Consider the following 21,496-nt stretch of genomic DNA (forward strand, 5'->3'; position numbering starts at 1 on the left):
ATCAATTTTTATGCCATTTTTCTCGTAGAAAAGCGATAATATTCCGACCGGGAATCTCCTTTTCGGCAAACAGAGGAAAAAAATCACAAAGACGGGGGGCGGCCAGGTCACGCGCCTAAGCCCACAGTCCCTTGATCGGCCACTTGAGAAAGGCGATAATGTGTTTCAGCCTGGGGCTGGGATGACGACATTCAGGTTTTTCCCGGGCTCTGAGCGCCCATGGACGACGTAGGAAGTGTCACGTTAGAGCAGACATCCTTTGTAAAAGATAGAGATGGCAAAGAAGTTCCAGAAATGGTCAGACAGGCCACTTCCTGTAAAGGAATCTCTCAGGTTTTGACCTGCCATTTGAGTTCTGTTATACTCAGACACCATTCAAACAGTTTTAGAAACTTTAGGGTGTTTTCTATCCATATATAATAAGTATATGCATATTCTAGTTACTGGGTAGGATTAGTAACCAGATTAAATCGGGTACGTTTTTTATCCAGCCGTGAAAATACTGCCCCCTAGCCATAAGAGGTTAAAGCCCAGACCTTAATCCAATTGAGAATCTGTGGTATGACTGAAAGATTGCTGTACACCAGCGGAACCCATCCAACTTGCTGGAGCAGTTTTTCCTTGGAAGAATGGACAAAAATCCCAGTGGCTAGATGTGCCAAGCTTATAGAGACATACCCCAAGATACTTGCAGCTGTAATTGCTGCAAATGGTGGCTCTACAAAGTATTGACTTTGGGGGGGTGAGTAGTTGTGCACGCTCAAGTTCAGTTTTTTGGTCTAATTTCTAGTTTTACAAAAAAAAATATATATTTTGCATCTTTAAGTGGTAGGCATGTTGTGTAAATCAAATGAAACAACCCCCCCCCCCCCACCCCAAAATCCATTTTAATTCCAGGTTGTAGAGCAACAAAATGGGTAAAATGCCAAGGGGGTGAATACTTTCGCAAGCCACTGTACTAGGCTGCTGCCGTCTGACGAGGAGAAAACATTACAGGAATATTCTGTAAATGTTGAATCCGTCACTCAAAACACCCAAAACAACAAGTAGCCTTTCCACATGACTCCCATGAAGTTACGAGGTGACGTTCCAGTGCAGGATGAACTTGAGACACGCGGTACGATGGCGGACAAGGAAGTAAGTGGAACATATTAATAAATATGGAGCGGGGGATTTCACAAGCCTTCTGGAAGATCTGGTGGACAAGAGAAAAGTGGAATATGTTTTGAGTAAACATGGAATGGAGGATCTCACAGAACATTTGGAAGAGCTTAAGGAGGAAGTTGAACGTGACGAGAGTGAGGATGATTTAACTGTTGATTACGGCTTTAGGGACATGAATTGTGACATGCTTTGCTCTCCAGAGGAAGGCACCATTGAAAGGAGTGGTAATGGGGTGGCATTAAGTGTTGAGGAGGAGTAGTTGAAATTGAAAATTCCAGGTGACTGTGGCGCCCACCGTTTGGTGAGACGTAGATCTAGTGGGGAAACGGAGAAGACGTTGTTTGTCATGTTGAGTGTTGATGCAGATTATTGCCCGATAAGGTGAAGGTAGGAATTGTCAGTTACCCCGTGAGACGAGTCAGCCACCTAAGGCACGCATACCAGCCTTGGCAAGCCACGCATGCATACCAGCCTTGGCAAGCCACGGCATACCAGCCTTGGCAAGCCACGCATACCAGCCTTGGCAAGCTACGCATACCAGCCTTGGCAAGCCACCCCCCAAAAATAAAAACTGGATGTTTATTGTATTATAATTTTTTGCATGGTGTGCTAAGCCTTGGCTTGATGTTTTTCATTTATTTTTGCCAGTTGAAATTGAATTGGTATTAACTGCAATGTTGTAGTTCCCAAGGGATGTCAATCCTGATTAGCCAATGGGCTTTCATGATTTTGCAGGAGTTTCATATTAGTTAAGCGCAAGACAACCCTCCTCGCCTCTCCTGACAAATTTAAAACCAAGGCGGCACTGAAGGTGAGACATTTTTACATGGCTAGCAGCTAGCAAGCTTTCTTTTGGTATTTAAACAAGTTCAGGGCACAAAAATGTCATCAGAAAGAAAAAAATAAGACATGTCCGCTCATTTATTGCGTCTTGGACAAAGGACTATGGACTCATTTTACTTAAGAGCTGGCTGTGGTAAAACTGTTGTTTGTCGGACGTCAAGTGTACAGCGTCATTTTAAACGACACATGAGGAAAACTTCCTAGGAGGCGGACAAGGCTAAAGGAATCAAGAGGGCTGTGTCCAGGTATGAAAAGCAAAGCAGTGTGTTTACAAATCTATATGCTGTCAAAAAAATCACGCTACAGAGGGGAGCTACAAAGTTGCGCAGTGCATTGCTAAACCATTTACTAATGGGGAATATATTAAGGAGTCTTTCCTCAGTTTGCAGGCTTTATTTGATGGATTGCCTAACAAAGACACAATCATCTCAAAGATAAAAGACATGCATGTGTCTGTTGAAAGGCACGTTACCGAGATGGTTGAAAATGTAAAGGAACAGCAAACTTTAGCGTTAAAAGATGCACCTGTTTAGTGTGGATGTGAATGACATTTCACGTCTGGCAGTTGTTGCAAGATACTGTGACTCAGAGGTACATGAGGAGAGGTGCTTGGTCTAAAACCCATGCATGGTACTACTAAAGGGGAAGATGTAGCAAAAGCCTTCACGGATCATTTTGAGGCGAGGTGACTAGTCAGCATAGTCAGTTCGCTATTAGAACTGACTGCTGGGGAAGCATAAACGATTCGCAAAGCTTATTGAAGATAAGATTGGCCGCCCCGTGGATAAATTTCACTATCATTCACCAAGATAACCTGTGTTCCAAGATTTCAAATTCTGATTAAACCTCTGGGTGATTTCTCGATCCCGTAATCTTCTCAGTCCAAGGAAGAGGGGAAAAGGGGGGTTTTGCTGGGTGACAGAAGGCATGGGTCAACAATGCGTATTAAGTAGCCATGTGCTTTGAGAGGCTTTGTTGTGGTCAGCCGGGCCCTTTTGTTTTGTGACAGATGCATTAGTGTACCAACAAGTGAGAAAGGAGACATGGTTCCAAACGAAAAAAATATCCGACCAGCCAGTGGCTCAGTGTCTGTCACCTCGCCCCTTTAGCGTCCTTCATTTCCGCCAGCTAATGGTTCTTACCCCCCGCAACAACAGAGGAGAACGCCATTCCACCGACGTGACTATGCCCGTCTCCCGCCGCTTCGGCAACCCGCATTTGGATCATATTGCTGCCTTCCCGGCTGTCCCCTCCTTGTCCTCCGCCAAGCTGTTGTCCTTGGAACCAGAGGAGGTAAAGAGGAAGCCGGGGGTGGTCCTTGGGCTGGCAGGGCTTGGGAGGGGTCCGGAAATGCGGGGTGTTGTTGCTCCAGATGGGCTGGCAGAATGGGCGCGTGGGCGAGCCGTCCTTGTTGGATGGCCTGGCGTGGGATCGGGGGGGGCGAAGGGAAGGGTGCCTGGATCCCTCCCGTTGGTAGTGGAGGGGCGAGCCCCAATCCTCTCCTTCTGATGCCGGTAGTACCTGAAACAGGGAGAGAAAACAAACAAGCACGAGCTGTCACTCAGATTGTCATTAGGCATTAGTCACATGGCTTTATGTAACAAGTCTTCCATGAGTATGTCTTACTACTGACTGATGGTCCTTAGATTAAGCTCAAAGAGCTATCAATCTCGGGCTGTTCAGCACTGCCTCCCTGATGGCCACGTAGTCTGCCAGAATGAGCACCCACCTGCTCGTCTTGACGCCGGCAGACTGCATGGCGCTGAGATGGATTTGACAGAGGCGACTGCAAATGGTCTCCACCAAACAATTCTCTCCTGGTGTCGGGATCTACCATGCCGGTAGATCAAGCGCTGCTTGTCGTAGTCTGGCAGTGCCAGCCACAGCGCCACCAGACCATCTACCCTGTGGTTCCTCATCCCCACCAAGGCCCCGGCAAGCCTGCAGACATATGATTCCTCTACAAAAGAAATAGGTAGATGTTATTTAATGTTGTGTAATTGAAAATCACACTGCTGGATTTAGTTCAAATGTAACATGTTTCCAGTTAAACTAGTTTGTTTGTATCCTGTTTAGTGAATGATTACTGTGAGTATTAATGGAGTTTAGGCCATGAAACTGGGTGTATCCTAATTTAGAAAGGTTGACCTAATCAGATAAGAGGAAATTGCCTTGGATCAGAGAGCAGGGTCAGGCCCAGAATATGGCTAGCTAAACAAAGGACCATGGACATTCCACAGGGGAAAGGAGGGAAACTCATTAGGGTCATAAAATGTATAGCTGGGTTGGTGACGCCTACAAGGGAAGAGTATAAAATGTGTAGTGAACTTTCTAAATGTATGCACTTAGCTGACTGTATCCTTGGTATTAAACAATTGAAACATTTCTTGTGCTTTTGGTCTCAATTCCTTATTGCAAACTCTTACCTCTGAATCAGAGGAGTGGTCAGGGTGAGGAGAATTCTGGCGATCAGGGGCCTCAGGAGAGCTTCCGTCTTCAGGCGCGGTGGGACAGGATGGCCCAGACCTGGGTGCGTCAGCGGTTTCCCTTACAGAGGTGCCGCTGAGCTGGAGGACGGGACGCTCATAGGAGTAACAGGAGGGATGTGAACTGTCGGGTCCACATCCTCCTGAAAGCCCTTGTCTTCCTCGTCGAGCTGCTCGACGGCGGCTACCTCTTCTGAAACTTCAGGGTCCGCGCTGACATCCTGCAGTAGTCTGCGAGTACAGGTACTCAACTCCGAGGTGTTCCCCTATTTAAAAAATCAAAAAATCAGGCAAAAGCAGAGTAGGGAAGTGTTAATGGGATGTAATTAATGCAATTTATGTAAATGTTCATTCTCTTACTCAACTTAACCAGTGTACTCGCTAGGCTTGGTGTAGTCCTTAACCTGGTCCTTGACGAGCACCCTTCGGCTGCTAAGGTTAACCTGTTATGGCTTCCCCCCCCCCCTTTTCTTAATTTCCGCCTGAAGACATACCCAAATCTAACTGCCTCTAGCTCAGGCCCAGAAGCAAGGATATGCATATTCTTGGTATCATTTCAAAGGAAACACTCTGAAGTTTGTGGAAATGTGAAATTAATGTAGGAGAATATAACACAATAGATTTGGTAGAAGAAAAGACAAGGAAATAAACATACGTTTTCTGTTCTTTTATAGTTGTAGCATCTTTGAAATGAACAAACACTCAGACAAACATTCAGATATGATGCTGGAGATAATTTCTAATTATAACATAATTGTGGGCAACAGTATTTTTCCAAAGTTTCAGACGGATACCTTCAGGAATGAGCGAGGAACATGACTTTGAACATGAAGTCACCCAGGTGTCCCTCACAAGTTTCCCGAATGTACCCCAGTGGCCGAATTGGTACAGTGATACAAATAACTATATACAAAATATCTATTCTAACACACCCCCCCCAGTTATTTTTTGAACATTTCAAATAACATGGTAACTATTTACAGTGTCAATATACAATGTTGTGCAGACCCTCAGTCCTCTACACAATATCCTGCTTGATGCCAAAGCCCATAGCAGTCTCTTTCCGGTGTGAAACAGAGGGTCACCGAGCAAGTTGTACAGGTCACAGGGGACTTCTTGTGGCAAAGAGCACAACGAAGCCTCCCTACTGAGCCCTTCTTGCCCTGAGGCACATCCCTGCCTGCAATGATGAACTTTGGCATGTAAAGGCTACCGGTTGAAGGAGCAGAAGGTACAGAGGTAGAGGGGATAGAAGCTGCTACAGCGGACTTCCTGTAGCTAGCAAGCTCGTTGATGAGCAGCTCTCTGAAAGCCAGCTGTGAGATGGGGGGGCTGTCCACAGCTCTTGGCCATTTCCTTGTGGAGGATGAAGGCATTCACCACAGCAATGTCTATGAAATGGTAAAACAATGTCTTACACCATTTCATGCTCTTGTGGAGGACATTGTAGTAGCCTATCAGTGCGTCTGATAGGTCTACACCCCCCATGCTCTTATTGTAGTCCTTTATTGCTGCAGGAATGGGGAAATTCTTGATGGTCCATGCCCCAGTAGCGCCCTTCACACGCCGGACGACGTGATCACCACTGAAGGACTTGTGGAGACTGGAGCACATGACCACCTCTCTGGTGTCCATCCACTTCACAAATAGTAGGCCATCCTGGTGAATCCATCTCATGGTATCCCGATCAGCCCGCTTAGGCATGTCATTGACCTTTGTTTTGGGGAATCCCACTCGATTGGTCCAGATGGTGCCACAGGCACACACCTCCAGCTTCCTAAGGTCTGCAAATAGGGTAGGGCTTGTGTAAAAATTGTCCACAAACTATTTGTAGCCCTTCCCCAGGAGATGAAAATCTAACAACTCCATGACAGTCATAGCTAAGCCCCTTACCGGTCGCACAACTGCTCTTCCTCTCATAGACAAAAGAATTGCACGTGTACGCACAAGCAGAATCGGCTAAAACAAACCCCATTTTGTCAGGTTATTACGCATGTATTGCTTTAGTCCAATTCTGGCCTTTGAGGCTACCATCCTCTCATCGATGGACAGGTTCTGGGCGGGCTGAAAATAGGTCTTGTAGGCCTCAACCACACTGTGGTAGAGGTTTTATTTTGCAGAGCCTATCAAACCCTGCTGTGCCTCGCTTCTTCTCGTTCTCCTCATCAACTTTAGGGTCACTGATGTGAAGCGCCCGTGAGATGGTCAGAAACCTTTTGCATGAAATTACCGTGGTGGGGAAAGGCAAGTTATAGAGGGGTGCAGTTTTCCAGTAGTCTTTGAGGGTCTTCAGCTTTACAACACCCATGTAAATTACCATATTAAGGATGTGCTGCAGGTGGCCACTGTAGGAGAGCAGGGGTTGCCTGTTCTTCTTTTCCTCTGCTGCTTGCGCACGGCCCTCATTCCACCTCACCAGTCCATCCAACAGGAAGGTAGAGCTGTTGCTGTTAACATTAAGCATTACTTTAAACTATATAATGACAATTACCTGGGATCAACCGGTTGAGGTGGAATGATTCCAAGGCCTGTGCGCAGCGATAAACCGGCAAAATCACCAACGGCGGTGTACACCGGGTTTGTCCTGCATGCAGTGGAGGTGGCACCTCTGCCCTTTCCAGATTGCCTGGATGCGGATGGAGTCCAGCAACGGGATGCCCAGGGTGTTGACTCCCTTCTCACTGTTGTTGAAAGTCTTGAGGTCAAGGAGATGGACTTCGGTTGCCGTAGCTCCGCGAACAACGCCGACAGTGAAGTGCCATCTACTTCCTGTCGATCTGCCTCGAAACCTCCGCCTCTGTGAGGCCGACCATCCTGTGCTTCCCCTCCAGCTCAAACCTCATGGCCTCCAGCAGTCGGCGGACATCGCCTGCATCCCACTCAAAGATGCAGACTGACAGCATGAAGGGACTGTAGAGCTGGTGACGCAAACCGCCACACAGGTGCCAGATGTCTAGCCGAACAACCAGCTGGTCCCACTCATTGAACATGGCAGCTGTCTTGGATCTGCCGAAGCTTGAGCAGCAGTCTCGGTCCACATACACGAGCTGAGGGGGCGCCACCCCGGCGAGCCGGTGCTGCTCCATAAGACCATCCGCCATGGGGAGCAGGCCCTCACCCTCACTGGCAGTGAGGACTCTGATGACGACCTGCCCATGCTCGTTACCTATGTTGGTAACCCAGGCCTGCAGCGGTACCTGCAAGTTTTTTGGTCACCTGGAGACAGACACGCAAAGACATACAAATCAGACTTCAGTTATCTTTAGATCTTTAAGTGAAAACTCACCTTCTTGGTAGAGTCCATCTTTAAGATGGACCCAAAGATGGAGGTGACCCTGGCCTACACCTCGTCCAGCCGCGACAGCACGTCATGGCTGTAGACCGTCAGCAGCCAGACGGGTGAGGGCACCGGGGGGCATCTCTGGAGGACTGGTGAACTGCTCGCACTCGCCGAGGTACCGTGTAGAACTCCGCATCCAGGACTCACTGTGACTCACACAGCTTGCTGTAGGTCTGTGATGCACTGTTCCCCAATGTGCGCGACCTCAGCATGCTCACAACCCGCAGGTCACAGGACAGCCTAGAGAGAGCGAGATCAATGATATGAATGTAATCTTGTGAACTTACATGTCAATATTGCTGGGAACTGGCAGCGGTGCTGAGCGTTCAGCTGATCAACAAGGTCCCGTGACCACCCCCCGACCTTCTTCTTACACCGACCACATTCCAGGTACTCAGTGGCCATGAGATACCAGCGGTCAGCAGCCGCTGCACACAGGCTGGGGGCATGCCCGCTTGTATGCCCATATACGCATGGACATCCAAAGGAACAGCTGACATGCGAAGAAGGGGTCGAGGGATGCGGGTGGCTGATAGCAGATCGCCCGAGGTTGGGGAGGCGTCCACCACATAACTTTCTCAGGACCCGGACACCCCCCCAACCCCCCCCCCCCCCCCCCCGAGGGCCCAACTTCCTGCCTTTATCCTAACACACTTACCACAGTACAATGAATGGGCAAGAGGGGGGGCCAAAAACTAACAACAAATGAATATATCTCAATCAGGTAAATATAAATCATAAAGGTACCTAATATTTCATCATATACATTCATATTTAATATATTTACACAAATATACATGGAGCTCGGTATGTTCAGTCTTTTATACAAATATGTCCGAATCGGCTCTAACAGGAAGCAACAGCTGAGTGAGAGGAGAGAGTGAGGGGGGTAGAAGTGATGGTAAAGTTTCAGAGAAATAGACAGGGAGAGAGAAACTGTAGAATTGCATACTGTTTAAAATCCTAATAGTGTGATGAATTGCAGTTGATGAATTTACCTCAGCACTTTCTGAGGCGGGCTTTGGAGGCAGGAAGGACTGCCGGGGCAAATCATCTTCTTCGTTCTGCCCCAGTGGGGCTGGGACTGGGTCAGTTTGAGGCAGAGGGAGCGATGGGAGGACCTGTAGGGCTACGGCTTTTGCAGTGACACAGAAATAAATCAATTGAATGAATGACAGTGTCATATTAGAAATGTAGATGAGATAGATTAAAATAATAGCACATTCCAACATGCCCAGATGAATATCAATCAGTGATAGGATGTAACAAAATAATGAAATGAGTGTTGGTCAAGAATTCAGAGTAAAATTTAAAGATTGATTAAAATGGAAAAGAGAAACTCATGATTCCGTGACATGCTGGATGACAGCTGCTGTGACAAGGCAAGACGTTTAATTGTGCATACATGCAGTGACTCTCCTCTAAACCCAAATTACTCTTACCAATACACTTCTTTGGGCTGATGATAGGAAATAAGTGACAACACTTTAATATGTCAGCAGACTAACTGAATAGTTATCAAAACTTATCAAATGTCCTATGTCAATTAATAGTGACGTAAAAACGTACGTGTGTCTACGTCAGCGGCTGCTTTGACCAGCTCTGCGTCCAATGGCTCTGTCGGTGGCAGTGCCGGCTGAGGGAAAGACACCCTTATATCACGTGGAGAGAAAAAGGATTGTGAGCTACACAGCTTATTCCAAAAAGTTAAAATGGTCTTAGAAGCCATGAGCTTCTTCATCTTCGCCTGCAGTTCACCTGGGACGAGAGAGTGCCTTGACAGGAACGCCGAGATCACAGGACCAAGAGGCCTTTGACAACAAAACATACCAAATATGTGATCATTTCCAACTGTGTGGAACAAGTAGAATTCTATTTTCCTGTAAGATGATATGTAACACTTACCTTGCCGCACTCTTGGGCCGGGTGTTACTGGCGGGGGTGGTGCTGGCTGCGGCGGGCCTGGCCACAGCAGCTGCCCCCCTCCTGGTCTCTGTGCTGAATGTACTGGATCAAGGCGACCATCGCACTCCCAGGATAACAGGGTTATCCCTGTTATGCTCCTGATACAAAGTGTGTCACTTGCTTAGATAAGCAGCCAGCATGGTCATCAGCACGGACCCGGACACCCCAAGCCTCTCAATGTTGGATGTCAGTGGTGGACCCTGTGTAAACTATAATGTCCTGGACAAATCCTGTCTTCACGTCGCACATGACAATGAACTTGACCCCAAACCTGTGCCTTTTGGAGGGAATATAGTGACGGAACGCCAGCCTACATTTCCATAACATCAGGGACTCATCAATGCATAGATCGTTGTATGGCACAAAGACCCGACCAAATGCTGATGCCAGGCTGGTAAGAACATTTCTTATTTTGTATAACGGGTCATCTAGGATGGCAGTAGCATTGTTGACGACATGCAGGCATCGCAGCAGAACTAGGAAGTGGTCTTGGGAATAGAGGGTGGCAAACAAGGGAGTTGCAAACATAGGATCTGTGCTCCAGTATTCTCTTAGGGAGTTCTTCTTTACTATCCCCATGAGAAGGACTGTCACCAGGAAGGTATGCATTTCATTAATTGTGGTTGTTACCCATTTAGCGAGTTTCCCCCTCACTCCTGGCTCTTTTTTCCTGTAGCTCCAAGGCATAGCGATTGGTCTCTACTATGTCTCTCACCAGCTCCTCTGTCAGAAACAGCTTGAAGCACTCTGCCTCAGATGGTAATGGCAAGGGGTGTTGCACTCCAGACTGGGACTCATCAAAGCAAACAGCAGGGCCAGGAGGAGTGAAATGGCTGGCGGCCTTCCAGCTACCACAGAACTCCTGTACTTCATCCACGGTCAGTCTGCCTCCATCACCACCAGCATCTTCAAAGGGACCTGGGACTTTGTCAGTCGACAAGGAGTCCTCAGATTCAAGGTTCTCAATGGATACAAGGTTGGGGGGCAGCTCCTCACTGTCAGAATCTGATTCCTGACTTTGACTCATTTTTAGAAGAAAAAAACCCTCCAGAATTTCCTCATTTGTGAGTGGTCTCCTTTTGAAAGACATTGCTAATGCTACAGCTTATCTCACTAGCTACATACATAAACAACAACCCTGAATGGCTCAGAGTGAGAGGTTACGTGATTGACTGCTGGCACGCGCCACTTGAATCAATAAATCACTATCGGAAAATGTTTTGTGGGGGAATTATTTATATATTAACTTTTTTATTCACGTTTAAGTACTATTGACAAATCATGCATTCCGATTCTTGCATAGATTGTAATGGGCACATTATGTGTGTAAAATACTTTTTTGAAGGTTGTACTGATTTATGATGAGCTAAGCTAATTCCAGTTATAACAAAATGAGGCGAGTAAGAATTCACTCAGTTTGAGAACTTCCGATAGTGAATGGTAGGATGTGAACGATGGTAGACGACACACCCCCTTCAACATGCATACTATAAACAGACCAAACTCATCTTGTCTTCTCTTATTATCTTTGGTTCCTGTGAGGGGGGGGAAAGCATGGTGGTGCGCAGAAACTACCCATCGTCCGATTACTTTCGATTTCTAGAAAGTGTTTAACTCAATTATTTCGATCAATGGTGAGCTCACCCGTGATGTGATTAATTATAAATAGTAATTGCTATTAGCTAATTTCTATTGTAGTTTATGTCAGATGAGAGTTATAAAAATATGACCGCTTGTTACGTCAATCTTTCCTCAGTTAGCGCTAGGACAAACGTAGCAAACATTTTTCCGGTTTGGATGATTGTGTTATGCTGTAGATACTTCTGTGAATGTCTGAACATTGCATCCAAAAATAAACTGCTCACATTCTGGACATAACTTTGTAAAGACTGTTTGTGCAAAATGTTACTGAAAAAACTGTGGCCAGCTCAAATGTTGATTGTTGCGTCATTCGAAACTGGCCGTTCTAAATAAGCATTCTAATCACACCGGTTTGATCGTATGCTACAGGGACCACTGTAGAATGATCACACCTGTGGGTTGGTACGTGTGAAAAGGTTCATGGACCAAAAAAATGTGCTTTTCTTTAAAAAACAAGAACATTTCTAAGTGACCCCAAACTTTTGAACGACAGTGTACATAGTGTCTATTGAGGGAGGACACCCACACAGTCAATTTCATCTATTTAAATAAAAGTCTTAAAATAAGAAAATGTCACGTCTTTTTTCATGTTTATGTTGTTCATAGTTCGGTTGATAGCTGCAATATTACTACCTACATTTTTAGTGGTTGAGGTGGGGGAGCTTTGGCTCAGTTCCGGCTGCCATATCTGGGCCGAATGACTCAGGCTTAGTCTGTACAGTCATTCATTTTGGACTTTGGCCGGATCCAGCTGCTAGCAGTTTTAGATCTGGCGTGCTGGAATTAGGACAAATGTGGGCCAGATGTTTGTGCTACCTGGGATGCAACTTGGAAGTAGACCCCAAAAAATCAGCAACCCACGACCAATACATTTTCACCCACAACACCGTTTTCAAAGTAGTCCATTCGTGGGAAAACCGCAGACATTGCAACCCTGACTACTAGTTGGCTCCTTGTGGAGCCTTCTCCGCCAGGCAATGATTGCATTTGTAGTTATAGTATTTGATATATTAGCTACTAATTTGGTTAACATCAGAATTTGGTTAAATAAAACATTTGTACCTAACTACAGGTTAGCTAGTAGTTAATGTCTTGTGTCTCTTAGTAATTAATGTTAATTTCCAACCTACAATTTTCCCAAGGACAAACTCACTGCACAACAACATTAGCCTACGTCACTGTCCTCCATATTGAGCAAGTTAGCTAGCTAGGTAACATTTAGCTACACCATTGAATTTTAAGTGGTTTAACATTACTTTTATACCCAGGCATTATTAAAGGTAATGTAATCACTAACGTTAGCTAGACAGCTCTAGCTAGCTAACAGTAACTGTATAAGGCACTCAGCACATAGACAGTTGGGTAGCTAGCAAGCAAGCAACCTAACCCAATCTAATGTTATCAATGTAACTTCCCATTAGCTAGCTAGCTACATTAGCGATAATTTAGCTAATGATAGCCAGACACCAGTTATTGTTATTAAAATGCTGGCTAGCTAATGTATCAAAAAATTTATTCATGTCTTGAGACTTACTAGCTAGTAAATAAACTCAGCAAAAAAAGAAACATCCTCTCACTGTCAACTGCATTTATTTTCAGCAAACTTAACGTGTAAGTATTTGTATGAACATAACAAGATTCAACAACTGAGACATAAACTGAACAAGTTCCACAGACATGTGAGACCAACAGAAATTGAATAATGTGTCCCTGAACAAAGGGGGGGTCAAAATCAAAAGTAACAGTCAGTGTCTGGTGTGGCCACCAGCTGCATTACGTACTGCAGTGCATCTCTTCCTCATGGACTGCACCAGATTTGCCAGGTTTGCTGTGAGATGTTACCCCACTCTTCCACCAAGGCACCTGCAAGTTCCCGGACATTTTTAGGGGGAATTGCCCTAGCCCTCACCCTCCGATCCAACAGGTCCCAGACGTGCTCAATGGGATTGAGATCCGGGCTCTTCGCTGGCCATGGCAGAACTCTGACATTCCTGTCTTGCAGGAAATCACGCACAGAACGAGCAGTATGGCTGATGGCATTGTCATAGTGGAGGGTCATGTCAGGATGAGCCTGCAGGAAGGGTACCACATGAGGGAGGATGTCTTCCCTGTAACGCACAGCGTTGAGATTGCCTGCAATGACAACAAGCTCAGTCCGATGATGCTGTGACACACCGTCCCAGACCATGACGGACCCTCCACCTCCAAAACGATCCCCTTCCAGAGTACAGGCCTCGGTGTAACGCTCATTCCATCGACGGTAAACGCGAATCCGAACATCACCCCTGGTGAGATAAAACTGCGACTTGTCAGCGAGGAGCACTTTTTGCCAGTCCTGTCTGGTCCAGTGAAGGTGGGCTAGTGCCCATAGGCTACGTTGTTGCCGGTGATGTCTGGTGAGGACCTGCCTTACAACAGGCCTACAAGCCCTCAGTCCAGCCTCTCTCCGCCTATTGCGGACAGTCTGAGCACTGATGGAGGGATTGTGCATTCCTGGTGCAACTCGTGCAGTTGTTGCCGTCCTGTACCTGTCCCGCAGATGTGATGTTCAGATGTACCGATCCTGTGCAGGTGTTGTTACACGTGGTCTGCCACTGCGAGGACGATCACCTGTCCTTCCTGTCCCTGTGGCGCTGTCTTAGGTGTCTCAAGGTACAGACATTGCAATTTATTGCCCTGGCCACATCTGCAGTCCGCAGGCCTCCTTGCAGCATGCCTAAGGCAAGTTCACGCAGATGAGCAGGGACCTTGGGCATCTTTCTTTTGGTGTTTTTCCAGAGTCAGTAGAAAGGTCTCTTTAGTCTCCTAAGTTTTCATAACTGTGACCTTAATTGCCTACCATCTGTAAGCTTTGTGTCTTAACGACCATTCCACAGGTGCATGCTAATTGTTTATGGTTCATTGAACAAGCATGGAAAACAGTGTTTATACCCTTTACAATGAAGATCTGTGAAGTTATTTGGATTTTTATGAATTATCTTTGAAAGACAGGGTCCCGAAAAATAACTTTTTATGTTGTTGCTGAGTTTACTTGGATGAGAGAGCTTCCTACTGCCTGAGCTATGTTGATGTAAATTGAGAAGAGCGTGGGGCCTAGGATTGGGCCTTGGGGTACTCCCTTGGTGACAGGCAATGGCTGAGACAGCAGATTTTCTGACGTATGTTTTTAGCAGTAGCCTTGATGTTTCTCCCTCCCTCCTATTGAACAGCGTTACATATTTTTTGTCACTGTTGTATTGCATAATCTTTCACACCCTTCAAGTTCTTTATTGTCTCAATTAGGACTTTTTTTTGTGCAGTCAGGGTTCATCAATAAAAAAACATTTAATAAGTGACAACCGATATCCACATGACATGAAACAATGACCGATAAAAAGTAAAAATCATTGTGCAGAAGTGCAGCAAAAAAAATAGACATTTCATGTGTAGATTCAGAAAGTTTGTCCTGTGGGATAAAATAGTTATTGTATCTGTTGCTATTGAGTTTGGAAAGTCTAAAACGACAAACTGAGGGGTGAAGTGCAAAATTGACAAGGAGAGTGTGATCAGGACAGTCTAGAATACTGTTAGCTCTCCTCACCACATGCTTTCTGAATGTCACTGAGAGCTGTGCCTGTTGCACCCCGATGACCTAGCTGGCCACCTTAACCACCCAACATTAAGATTGCCAAACCAGGCCACAATCGAGAACATCAATACGGAGTCAATAAAACTCCTGTAAAACAGTGTCATCATTGATCTTCTTGAAATCTTTCTCAGGAAAAAAAAAAAATCAGCTGCTGTGCTTTTTTTTTTCATTATTATTTTTTTTACAGATGGCATCTGTGTTCTCCTCAAACGTCAACTTGTTGTCCAGCACTGTTCCCCAGGTACGAACCAGCTCAATGTCATTTCCCATGACCACAGTGGGTATATGGGTTCAGTGGCTGTCTTCTAAAGTCAATGGCCATATCTTTAAGTTTTGGAGACATTCAGTCAGAGGAAAGCAGTTCTCACCCCATGACATAAAGTAATCTACCACAGGCCCAATGCTCAAACTCTCCATCCTGTAGTAGACTGACGATGACAACAGTCATCAGCAAATTTGATGTGGTGCCTGTTTTCATATTCACTACGATAGTCATTAGTGTATAGTATGTACAGGGGAGGAGAGAACACACAGCCTTGTGGGGGATCCAGTGGAAGAGGCAGAGCTGGGGTCTGAATACATTCTGAATGTACTTTACGTATTACACCTTGTGTCCAGTAACTACATTACGTATTACACCTTGTGTCCAGTAACTATATTACGTAGACAGGCGCAGGAATACATAATCTGGGTTTTTAATACACCCAAAACAAACACTGGGATGTACCCAAACAAAAGAGCGAGGGTAAACCTCGTAGAACGACACGGGACGAGACCCGTAATACACAATACGCAGAACAGGCTGAGACAACGCATAGGTACTCACACGACCAACGGACATGGGAACAATAATCGACAGCCCAATGGGGAAACAAAGGGCACATTTATACAAACACAATCAGTGAGGAATTGGAACCAGGTGTGCGTAATAACACAGTTCAGTTAAGCCTAGAAGGCCGGTGAGGTCGACCTCCGGACCTAGTGAACAGAATGAGCAGCAGTACCGGGGGGATCCGTGACATCGACATTTGGAAAGGCCAGAGTACTCCTGCAGCTGTTTTAAGGGAATATCCTACTTTGCATGTTAGGGAAGGTTTGTATTCGTTTTGTTTACTTAAGTACCCAACCACATTCCTGGTCACTGACACTGCCAACTTGGTTGGTACAAGGACTTTGAAGAGTCTGCACATTTGGATTTAACTCTGTCACATCAAGCAGGAATCTGCCATGTTCTTGCATCTTCTTATAGTACCCTCTTGAATTATTGGCACCCTAAGTATATATTAACAATAAAGTCCTAAGAAATGTCATTGTTGTTCATCTGAGTCTTTGGGAACTCTTAAGTGGTCATCCATGACTTCCTGTTTTACTGGGGTATAAAAATGAGGTGACACACAGGCTAAATGCCCTTGGTCATCCATCGACATGAGAAAGGCCAGAGAACACAGAAATTAAATGAGACAAAAGGTGGTTCACCTTCACTAATCAGGCAATGGCTATGAAAAGATGGCTACACGCCTGAAAATACCCATCTCCACTATTAGGGCAGTAATTAAGATATGTAAAACAACTGGAGCTGTGATAAACCTGCCTGGAAGAGGACACAAGTGTATTTTTCCCCCAGGCACAGTGAGAAGGATGGTTCAAGTGGCAAAATTGTCTCCCAAGGATTACAGTTGGAGAATTGCAGAAGTCTTGGTCTCCAAAGCTACAATTGGGTGCCAACTCCATGCCAACAAGTTATTTGGAAGGGAAAAGGCCTCTGTTGTCACCAAACCACAAATGTAAGCACCTGGAGTTGGCTAAATGTCATTGGAACCAGATTCTATGGTCTGATGAGACTAAAATAGAGCTTTTTGGCAACAAACACCAGAGGTGGATTTGGTATAAAAAGAGTCATGGTCATGCAGAAAATAACCTAATCCCCACCGTTAAGTATGGTGGTGTGTTTGATGTTGTGGGCTGTTTTACTTTCAAAGGCCCTGGGAACCTTGGTAGGATACATGGCATCATGGACTCCAAGTACTTTTTATTTGTAAAGATTATTTCACCTTTATTTAACCAGGTAGGCACGTTGAGAACAAGTTCTCATTTACAACTGCAACCTGGCCAAGATAAAGCAAAGCAGTGCGACAAAAACAAACGTACAGTCAATAACACAATAGAAGAAAAAAACACAATAGAAAAATCTACATACAGTGTGTGCAAATGTAGTAGTAAGGCACTGGAGTGATAGATGATGATGTGCAAGTAGAGATACTAGGGTGCAAAAATAGCAAAAATAAATAACTATGGGGATGAGGTAGTTGGGTGTGCTATTTACAGATGGGCTGTGTACAGGTGCAGTGATCGGTAAGCTGCTCTGACAGCTGACGCTTAAAGTCAGTGAGGGAGAGAAGTCTCCAGCTTCAGTGATTTTTGCAATTCGTTCCAGTCATTGGCAGCAGGGAACTGGAAGGAAAGGCGGCCAAAAGAGTTGGCTTTGGGGATGACCAGTGAAATATACCTGCTGGAGCGCGTGCTATGGGTGGGTGCTGCTATGGTGACCAGTGAGCTGAGATAAGGCGGGGCTTTACCTAGCAAAGACTTATATATGACCTGGAGCCAGTGGGTTTGGCAACGAATATGAAGTGAGGGCCAGCCAACGAGAGCATACAGGTCGCAGTGGTGGGTAGTATATGGGGCTTTGGTGACAAAACGGATGGCACTGTGATGGACAATATCCATTTTGCTGAGTAGAGTGTTGGAGGCTATTTTGTAAATGACATCGCCGAAGTCAAGGATCGGTAGGATAGTCAGTTTTACGAGGGTATGTTTGGCAGCATGAGTGAAGGATGCTTTGTTGCGAAATAGGAAGCCGATTCTAGATTTAATTTTGGATTGGAGATGCTTAATGTGAGTCTGGAAGGAGAGTTTACAGTCTAACCAGACACCTAGGTATTTGTAGTTGTCCACATATTCTAAGTCAGAACCGTCCAGAGTAGTGATGCTAGTTGGGCGGGCGGGTGCGGGCAGTGATCGGTTGAAAAGCATGCATTTAGTTTTACTAGCATTTAAGAGCAGTTGAAGGCCACGGAAGGAGTGTTGTATGGCATTGAAGCTCGTCTGGAGGATTGTTAAGTGTCCAAAGAAGGGCCAGAAGTATATAGAATGGTGTCATCTGCGTAGAGGTGGATCAGAGAATCACCAGCAGCAAGAGCAGCAGGAGATTTTAGGCCAAAACCTGTCTGCTTCTGCCAGGAGGCTAAAACTGGGTCGCCGTTGGATCATCCAGCAGGACAACGATCCAAACCATACCTCCAAATCCACACACAAATGGCTCACTGACCATAGAATCAAGCTTTTGCTATGGCCATCTCAGACCCCTGACCTAAACCCCATGGAAAACCTGTGGGGTGAACTGAAGAGAGTCCACAAGCGAGGACCAAGGACTCTGAAGGATCTGGAGAGTTTCTGTTTGGAAGAATGGTCTCAAATCCCTTCCTACGTGTTCTCACACCTCATCAAACATTATAGGAGACAACTCAGAGCTGTTATCTTGGCAAAGGGAGGGTGCACAAAGTACTAAATGCAGGGGTGCCAATAATTGTGACGCATGTTTTTTTTAATAAAGTAATTATAATAAACAATTTTAACTAAATGAAATGTTAGATTCACAATATTTTGAGTGTAAGATCAAGCTGATAAACAGTGAAACATTTTCAGACTTTTCTTCATATTTACAGTAGCTAGGGTGCCAATAATTCAGCAAGTCACAGTATATACACATGCTGGTACATGTTTCTCGTCTTAAATAGCCCTTCAACATAAGAACGATCCACTAGTACTGTATGTACATTTGAGGATATCTAGTCTTGGTTCATGTTTTGCTGTATACAGTACTTTTGCACCCGTGAGTGGCACTGGATAGGAATAGCTTGAATCACTAGCTAGCCAACTACAGTCATGTGCTAACGTTTGCTAGTAAACCTAGCTTTAGGTGACTGGTTGTAGCTTTCTGTTTAGTAGCTTGCCATATCTACGACTAAAAAGAGAAGAGGTTTTACAATCGAGATATAAAAAAATCTCATTGTAAAACCTATTCTAGTTTTTGTCATAAATATGACAACAGCTAGTTGTTTAGTTAGTAAAAAGAAAAAGAAATAAAAAATTATTTCCCTTTCACTATAACACAGTAGTATGTTTGCCAGCAATACACAATATGGATTTAAATAGACTAAACTAAAGTTAGCTAGCTAGTTAGGTGACTTCCAGGAAAAATAACTTACTTAGCTAGTCGTATTTGTCATCTGCCTTCTTGGTGCTACATCGGCTGTAGTTTGAGCTTCTAACGTTAGCTAAATCGAATCCTCGATGCTATATCCCGGTTGAAACATGTATGGTTGAATGTCTCCATGTAGCTAATAGATACTTCATCGTCGAATTTGTGTTGATGAGAGGAAGCCATTGCGTCTAGTCAGTTCTTTCAGTTTTGGCCAAAGGATTGTTGTTAGTGTCTGCTTCTTTTTATAAATAAAATAAAAAACCCACCTTGGGGGAGGGACGGGCCAGTGCACGAAGCATCGCCCAACACAAGTCATAGTCTTTCAGAGACTGGAAAACATGTCTGCTTGTATATTTAGCAATGAATCCGCCGATAGGAACATCGCTGAAAGACGTCCAATCAAATCAAATCAATTTATATAGCCCTTCTTACATCAGCTGATATCACAAAGTGCTGTACAGAAACCCAGCCTAAAACCCCAAACAGCAAGCAATGCAGGTGTAGAAGCACGGTGGCTAGGAAAAACTCCCTAGAAAGGCCAAAACCTAGGAAGAAACCTAGAGAGGAACCAGGCTGAGGGGTGGCCAGTCCTCTTCTGGCTGTGCCGGGTGGAGATTATAACAGCACATGGCCTAGATGTTGAAATGTTCATAAATGACCAGCATTGTCAAATAATAATAATCATAGTAGTTGTCGAGGGTGCAACAAGTCAGTAACACAAGAGTAAGTGTCAGTTTGCTTTTTCATAGCCGATCTTTGAGAGTATCTCTACCGCTCCTGCTGTCTCTAGAGAGTTGATAATAGCAGGTCTGGGACAGGTAGCACGTCCGGTGAATAGGTCAGGGTTCCAGCAGGTCTGGGACAACAGGTCTGGGACAGGTAGCACGTCCGGTGAACAGGTCAGGGTTCCATAGCTGCAGGCAGAACTGGAGCAGCAGCACGGCCAGGTGAACTGGGGACAGCAAGGAGTCATCAAGCCAGGTAGTCCTGAGGCAAGGTCCTAGGGCTCAGGTCCTCCGAGAGAGAGAAAGAAAGAAAGAAAGAGAGAATTAGAGGGAGCATATTTAAATTCACACAGGACACCGGATAAGACAAGAGAAATACTCCAGATGTGACAGATTGACCCTAGCCCCCCGACACATAAACTACAGCAGCATAAATACTGGAGGCTGAGACAGGAGGGGTCAGGAGACACTGTGGCCCCATCCGATGAAACCCCCATACAGGGCCAAACAGGTAGGATAACTTACTTAGCTTAGTTCTGAATGGCTCTATCGAACAAGGGCAACGATATCTACTACCGCACAAACCTATAGTGCGCTCAGTATAACATAGAGCCTTCGAAATGCCACAAAGCAGGACTATATTTATATCTCGCCCCTTCCCATCAATACACCGGTAGCCGTCATAGGGTGTATCGTTCAGCGCGCGAAGCCCTGACCTGCCTTCTTCCTTGGCAATTATGGGTGAAACACATCTCACTGTCCTAGAAATGCCTCAGACATGATGAAAACAAGCCCAGATTCCTCCAGGGTGAAATTTCCTTTTAACCTGTACCAGACAAGGTGGTTTCTTGCGAGTGAGTTCTGAAGAACCCTCGCTGGCTTCAGATCCTGCATCCGAGTCTTCATGGGCCGCTTTGTGGTTTTTCTGCTATTTCTGACGCCTGCCTGGAAAAACCAAAAAGATAGGGCACACACAGAATATTAAAAACAATCTAACAATCGAATATTATTCTAATTCAATGGTCACCAAATGGTCGACTTATTGATCTCCAAGGCATTCCAATTAGATCTCCAAACTTTAATATAAAAAAACGCACATACTGCACTGTTGGCAGTAGGTGTGTTTGTTTCTGCTACCTTGACTAGAGAGAGACTGTCAACAAGTACAGCAAAGAGTACAGTACTTGTTTACATTTTTATTCGGCACCGTCAACACATTTTATCAGAAACTTTTGTAAACCATGAAATGCACTTCTACCTGCACTCGCCCTACAACCATCATTGCAGTTTCAATGAATGAGTAGAAATGAATGGAAGTTGCTCACACACAGTCAAACTATAAAAACGGTTGGCTGGTATGCCCTCACCCGTCTGAGCGGTCGGCTGGTATGCCCTCACCCGTCTGAGCGGTCGGCTGTGAATGCCCTCACCCGTCTGAGC

The 21,496-nt window shown here is 45.3% G+C and overlaps 1 protein-coding gene across 3 annotated transcripts; it reads right to left on the reverse strand.

The window, feature by feature from the left end:
• Nucleotides 1–2,067: 2,067 nt before the first annotated feature.
• On the reverse strand, nucleotides 2,068–20,976 carry LOC123741600 (uncharacterized). 3 transcript variants are annotated; one of them, XR_006769054.2, is made up of 7 exons: nucleotides 19,336–20,963; nucleotides 9,403–9,485; nucleotides 8,832–8,968; nucleotides 7,780–8,073; nucleotides 4,434–4,759; nucleotides 3,737–3,967; nucleotides 2,068–3,528 (listed from the first exon to the last, which is right to left on the reverse strand). XR_006769054.2 is itself a non-coding variant. In XM_082973251.1 (6 exons), the coding sequence occupies exons 5-6, from the start codon at nucleotides 3,763–3,765 to the stop codon at nucleotides 3,231–3,233; spliced, it is 327 nt and encodes a 108-aa protein (XP_082829377.1). In that variant the 5' UTR covers nucleotides 3,766–3,967; nucleotides 4,434–4,759; nucleotides 7,780–8,073; nucleotides 8,832–9,485; nucleotides 19,336–20,964; the 3' UTR covers nucleotides 2,068–3,230. The 3 variants fall into 3 exon arrangements, 1 of the variants encoding a protein (XP_082829377.1); XR_006769053.2 differs by having other exon boundaries at nucleotides 3,634–3,967; nucleotides 8,832–9,485; nucleotides 19,336–20,976; XM_082973251.1 differs by having other exon boundaries at nucleotides 8,832–9,485; nucleotides 19,336–20,964.
• Between the last annotated feature and the right edge of the window lie 520 nt (nucleotides 20,977–21,496).

The sequence above is a fragment of the Salmo salar genome, chromosome 03 (assembly GCF_965601325.2).
Source record: "Salmo salar chromosome 03, fSalSal1, whole genome shotgun sequence".
Taxonomy (NCBI): domain Eukaryota; kingdom Metazoa; phylum Chordata; class Actinopteri; order Salmoniformes; family Salmonidae; genus Salmo; species Salmo salar.

Excerpts from the sequence above, each read along its gene's own strand:
- LOC123741600 (XM_082973251.1), bottom strand. The coding sequence starts at position 3,765 with ATGCAGTCTGCCGGCGTCAAGACGAGCAG. Across the intron at positions 3,529-3,736 it reads GCCGGCGTCAAGACGAGCAG|GTACTACCGGCATCAGAAGG; the intron begins GTGGGTGCTCAT and ends TCCCTGTTTCAG.